Here is a 6,421-nt window from a genome sequence, read left to right on the forward strand (position 1 = left end):
GAACATAGTTAGCTTAAAGAAATTAGTTACCCTGAAGTGACTCCTTTAGTGACCTCACCCATTTCAAAGACTTTTCCAGATGTGGCGTCACGTTGTACCATTGACAACCCAAGATCGTTTATTACTCAATTTAAAGACACCTCATTCCAGATATTTTCCATTTAATCCAACTAATTTTTGGCCGGGAAGAGACAACAACAGAACCTACTCAACGCACGTTGATAGAAGACTCCTGCAACAGGACGAGAGTATATTAGCAGTCTTTGTAACAGCTGCAGAAAAATCTACAGATAACGCAACACAATTAGGAAGAACGTATATTGTTGGCGAAACAAGTCAAAACTTTAGACCAGTATTGGACAGAGCAACTGGCCATTTAACTTTGGAATATACGGACATCACTACGCAGCTTTGGAAATATTATACGGATTATTACCCAAATAATTGACTTATAAACATTGTATGTGACGAATGTCATCTGCCTTTAGACAATTTGCTGAAAAATTCAAACCTGATCATACGGATGACACCCCACACCGAAAACCACCTGCAGACCGAATAAGAGGAACATCGCTCTATTTTCCAACCAGGGAGGAAGGTACTGAGAGACCGTGTTATCAAGAACTGGTGAATTCTGGTTACGTGTCTGTATTTCAAGAACAAAGACAACTGGAACGGCTAGAGCCTCTGAAATTGCTGTCACAAGACAATGCTATATTGGCTGTAGGTTTTACTTCAACACAGGATGATTCATGGACTGAAAGAAGGCCAAGTTGGACTTTAAGTGTGTGCACTCAATATTTGCTTTGGCCCTCAATTAACCTGAACACAGGAGTTTTGAAATTCAAACCACATAATTGTCATACTCGATTTAAAGCAGAATCCAGATTAAAACCAGGTCAGTGGATGATTTTTACTTATCACACTGAAGGATATGAGTTAAATTGAATCTTACTAAAATTGAACTTTGCAAATAACAATATGGAGAGCTCACAACACCCATGCCATCCCATGAGACTCCGAAAGTTGTTTGGACAGCGAGACATAGCATCTGTTTTGATCATTTTGACATGTGTGATCATAATACCAATACTTCTGAGACAATTCACAGATGGCGAGGAACTTCCAGATACCCTTTTCAAGGATAACATAACTCTGCGCAAAGACATGGATATGGATTTGAACCACACAGACTTTATGAATTCTACCTTGGAACAGGCTGACTTTGGAGTAAATGCTACTACAGATGAACATTTGTCCCCAGGTCAGTTGGTTCCAGAGTCTGCACCAAAACATCGAAATAAACGTCAGAGTATCAACAACACAGACCAACTTGATTCATGGATGGATCACCCTAATCCCCCTCATCCTTATGCTACTAACATGTGGTGGAGATTCACCAATCATACAGTCAAAATGTATGCTTCCAGAAACTGTTATGTTTGTTCTCAGTTCCCTCATAGCACCACTGGAGGAGACTGGTGGCCACATCAGGATCATAACACAACATTTGAGATGACTATGGTTGCAATAGCAGCTGCAGGACTACAAAGGAAACCAAATGGAGATACTGTTATGATGACTCAAATGGACAGCACGTGGAAATCAATCACTCTCCCCAAAAGACTTTTTGCTCAGATTGCAACAGTCAAGCATTTACCTAGTAAACTCATCTGTCATGAACGATCTTCAGGAGGACATTTCTTGGGAAAATTACCAGAGAAGAAATGTTCACATATCTACAAGCAAACAAATGAATCTATGAGACAAAGTTGTATGTCATGTCTTCGCATAGCAGACTATGTGCATCCTCCACCTCGCCTTGTTACAACTACACATAAAGCTCCACAAACAGTTGTGGCCTACCAATACCTTGTGACTTCCGAGAGAGGACGAGCAAAATGTCCTTCATGTTTGACTGTGCATGTTCCCGATCTAGAGGGAACAGGTGTCGTTGAAGGACACTACTGGCTGTGTGGATATCGAGTATACTTATCCTTACCAAAGAACTGGACAGGACTATGTGCTTTAGTCCAACTACATGGAGGGGCCATCATCTTGCCCGATCGAGCAATGGACAGTCAACAACGAACAAGAAGAGACCTATTCAATTTCCTGAGAGAAAGCCCAGTGCCAAAGAACCATCACATATGGACAGTTGCTGAGAAACTTGTGGCTGCTTTCAGCCCAGCACTGGGTGTAGAATCACTGATGCATGACGTGGAAATCACCAGATATGAGCTAGCCTCATTTATCAATACAACGAAAATCATGATGGAAGGAATCAGAGAGGAACTTCGAGGAATACGGCTTACCGCACTCCAGAACAGAGTGGTCCTGGACCAACTCACCGCAGCACGCGGAGGTGTTTGTGCTATGATTGGAGAGACTTGTTGCACGTACATTCCAGACAATGACGCGGATGGACATCTTATCGAACAAGGAATACATAACATCACCATGTTATCCACAATGATCACAAAAGAAGAAGTGAATTCAGAATCTTCCATTTGGGACTGGTTCAATAATATTTTCCCAAATCTACATAACATATTGATGTTGGCAACCTGCATTCTTTTGCCCATTTTGTTATTGTTATGTTTTTGGCCATGTGTCATGCAGGCTATTAAGAGAGCTAACACGTCTGCTCCTCAACAACAGATGGTTGTTTATTCAGTTAATACTGAACGTATCTATGAAAATGAATAGATATGTCTTTGTTCTATAGTGGGTTATAAGCAGGTGTTGTCCGTGTAACGAGATAACCAAGATGGATAAGATGGATTTTTATTAGCTTGCATACTTCGAGTAATTACTTAAGGATTTCGCCCACGCATATACTTACACATTTCTTATTATGGTTTTGATGACATTTGCCTGCACTCATTCACTTTGTAGTATATATTTCTCGTCAGCAATTAATCATGTGTGGGACTCTTTGAGTCCCAAAGGGGGGAATATATTGTGTAATTTCTGGGCACATATAGATGTTTTTTACATGTATTGAGCACTGTTTTTCACCACAGTTATAAATGCACTTGATAAAATACCTAAAAAGTATTGAGAAGTATTCATAGGAACATTAGTACATAGATGGGTTGATCTGAAATCATAGTCAATAAGAATAATTACATATAAGTAGGTTTATGATGATAATTTGATTATTTGAAGAAGAATTGATGATTTAATGACACAATCTGTACCTGTAACCAATGATTGTTCATATAAATGCACTTAATGTCACTTTATGCATGTTTAAAGCACATTTGAGCACAATGTAACAAGGTAAAATCCAGTGATGTTTTTAGAGGCCTAAAGTTTGAAGCCTGTTGTGTTCTCTCTAAAACCTGGGGATTTTCCACTGTTTACAAGTAACCATGATTACGCACGGACGCCACGCCGTCTCGTATGGAGACCATGGCTTGTTTGGTGGTCTCGTGTAGTAACCATTGTATGCAAATTATTTTAAAAATGATGTAATAACCAGCGTACCACCATTAGATACGTACCTTGTTACCTGGGACTTATTGGTGGCAGACAATTAACAATTGGTTAATAAAAATAAGAGATAACGGGAAAATACCTGATTGGTTTTAGAGAGGACCACCTTTCAGAAGTTTTACTATAACTGTAGACTGAAAACACTTGGTTTTTAGATGACTTGGAACATCTCACTTTGTTTGGCTCGAGCAAATAAAGTTAACTCCTCAACATCCGGACCTTCTCTGAGAGATTTTTTGAACTACAAGACTGAAATTTTTCCACAACAATTACTGCAATGGACTCCTTACAGTTCTTCCCAAAGCGACCATCAGACAGCTGCAGCTTATACAGAACGCTGCTGCCAGGATTCTGACCAGATCCAAAAAATCCGAGCATATCACCCAAATCCTCAGGTCTGGCTACCAGCTACATGAATCGATTTTAAAGTATTATTAAATGTCTACAAATCACTCAATGGCCTAGGTCCTAAATTCATTTCAGATTTGCAGACTTACAGACTTCTCAGATCATTAGGATCAAGTCAGTTAGAGACAACAAGGGTTCACGCAAAACAAGGTCAGTGTTTAGCCATTACGCCACCCGAAGCTGGAATCTGCTTCCAGAAGACATCAGATGTCCACCAACAGTAACGTTAGCCATTTTTAAATCCAAATTAAAAACACACTTGTTAAGCCATGCATTTACGACCTGAGCACTGTGCTGGTTTACATCAACTGCACTTTTATTTCTATTTTATTTTTATTTTGTCATTTTTATATATACACATTTTTTATCAGTTTTATTTCATTTATTTCATTCGTTTTTACTTCCGTATTTTGATGCATATCCGAGTGAAATGGAATTTCTAATAAGAAAAATAGTGGGTTTGGCTTTTGTCTTTCTCTGCAATTTGATTGGATGTATAAAAACAGCCATTGCATTTTGAAATTGAACTGGCAGCAGACTGACAGTTGAAGGGAGGAGTTAACGGATGCTCTGCCCAAACCGTCATTTAAGATGGATAGTCATTACAGGAAGGATGTGCATTTTCAGATTTTAACTAAAGATTATGAGGGCACACAAATTTTAAAAAGAGAAGGACCCACATTGATAAACTATTTACAATAAGCGCTGCAATATTTCATGAAAAAATAGGCATTGTAATTTTTAATTTCACTGGGACTTAGATGTCTTATCCATTATGTATTTTATTTTTCCTTTGTCAGTCATTTTATGTAAAGCACTTTGAATTGCCTTGTGTATGAAATGTGCTATATACAGTAAATAAACTTGCCTTGACTTGCATTGTAAGCGTTTTCTATGCAAGTGCAACTGTTACATATGAACAAACAAGGCGTGGCATTTCATTGACTAGAGGTTTACTTGAGGTGGCATTTCATAACTCACATAGATAATTCCATCTTTGTAGCGCACCAGAAGGTTCCGTAACAGCCCTGCCTCATTAAGGTCACCCAGACGTATCATGTCATCTACGCCCTTCACTGACGTGGCGTGCATGGGCTTCAGAGAACTTTCCTTCTTAATTTTATGCTCCTGGAAATTAAACCACACAAGAAAACAGATATACTCAAAAAAAGCTAAACAAAAAACAAAAATCCAAAAGAGAGAAAGAATTTCAGGCACAGATATTACCTTTCCCTCATCATCAATGAGTTGAAGCTGTCCGGTATCTGAGAGCCCTACTTCAGCTCCGATCGGTACCCCATCACTGCAGTCCACCCAAACATAGTCCCCCTAATTCATTGAAATTTGAAGATCTTTAAATTAAATGTAAGCGACTTTCAACAGTTTTTTAAATTAAACTTAAGATCCTGTTTAAAATGTAATTTTCCTAAAAATGAACTCAAATATCATACATGCCTAATAGTGAGAGAAAAACAAAAATAGCCAGTAAATGCCCCAAACAACTTGCCTTTCTTAAAACCACCATGGCAGAGTACTTGTCTCCCCCAGTCTGAATATATGAGCAAAAGAGGCACATTTAAATGAATATGACAGCAATGTGAAAATTTTAATAGCTGTGACAAAGCCGAAGTGGCCTGTAAACACTTTCCCCGTTCACAACAATGATCAAATAAATGTACTTAAAAATATTTTCCAAGGCATTATAATATCTAAACAATGTCAAATCATTACCTGTGGGTTGTATATTGAGAGACCCTTTGACAAAAATAACTAGATTTCCTGTTCTTTTTCTTTCAAGTCAGTTTACACAAGTCCAAGTGTTCAGTTGACAGAAATGGCTTTGGATATCTCTCTGTGGATGTTTATGATACTTTGACTTTGCACCCTGACCAACACTTCCGTAGTGACTTTTATGATAGAGAAGGTTCTGCCCTCCATATTATAAAAATTATTCTAAAAGGTAATTCCTAATAAGATACTTTACTAATTCCACAAAAACTAGTGACCACTGACAAGTAAAAATTCTTCATATTTTGCCATTTATGTAAAAATGCAGTATAAAATTAGCATGTACCCGCACATACCCAGTGATGACTAAATAAACATAATAATACCAATGAAAAAGAAAAAAACAATTTAAAAGGCTAAAACTGTTTTCTTTTTTGCATAATGCTTTTTCCATAGAGGTAAAACACTAAACCTTTGTACCTCTGAGACTTAGCATATAGGGCTGAGTTGTGATCATAAAGGAGTAATTAAGTTGTAAATATCATTGGCGTCATAGTTACCACAACAGCTCCACCCATAATGGTAAGTCATATTTCCACCCAGCAATACGGAACACGATTAGAACATTTTCAGGCAGAACCCTGTATTGATTATTTGTTTGCCATTTCACCTGTTCACCATTACAACATTGTTCTGCTGGTTCACCATATGTATCTATCAGAAGTATGGCACTTACTGTATATATACATACAGTATACATATTCAAATACATAATTATCGGTAA

At 37.9% G+C, this 6,421-nt stretch overlaps 1 protein-coding gene across 1 annotated transcript in view; it reads right to left on the bottom strand.

Moving 5' to 3' along the window:
- Positions 1 to 5,434, bottom strand: part of LOC130556700 (unconventional myosin-VIIa) — a 41,799-nt gene extending 36,365 nt beyond the window's left edge. The window contains exons 1-3 of the mRNA XM_057337940.1: positions 5,417 to 5,434; positions 5,137 to 5,238; positions 4,891 to 5,037 (exon numbers count right to left, since the gene is read on the bottom strand). Of these exons, the coding sequence (XP_057193923.1) occupies positions 4,891 to 5,037; positions 5,137 to 5,238; positions 5,417 to 5,434 (267 nt within the window). The remainder of the gene's footprint in view (positions 1 to 4,890; positions 5,038 to 5,136; positions 5,239 to 5,416) is intronic.
- Positions 5,435 to 6,421: the final 987 nt, after the last annotated feature.

Source organism: Triplophysa rosa, linkage group LG7 (assembly GCF_024868665.1).
Source record: "Triplophysa rosa linkage group LG7, Trosa_1v2, whole genome shotgun sequence".
NCBI classification, from domain to species: Eukaryota; Metazoa; Chordata; class Actinopteri; order Cypriniformes; family Nemacheilidae; genus Triplophysa; species Triplophysa rosa.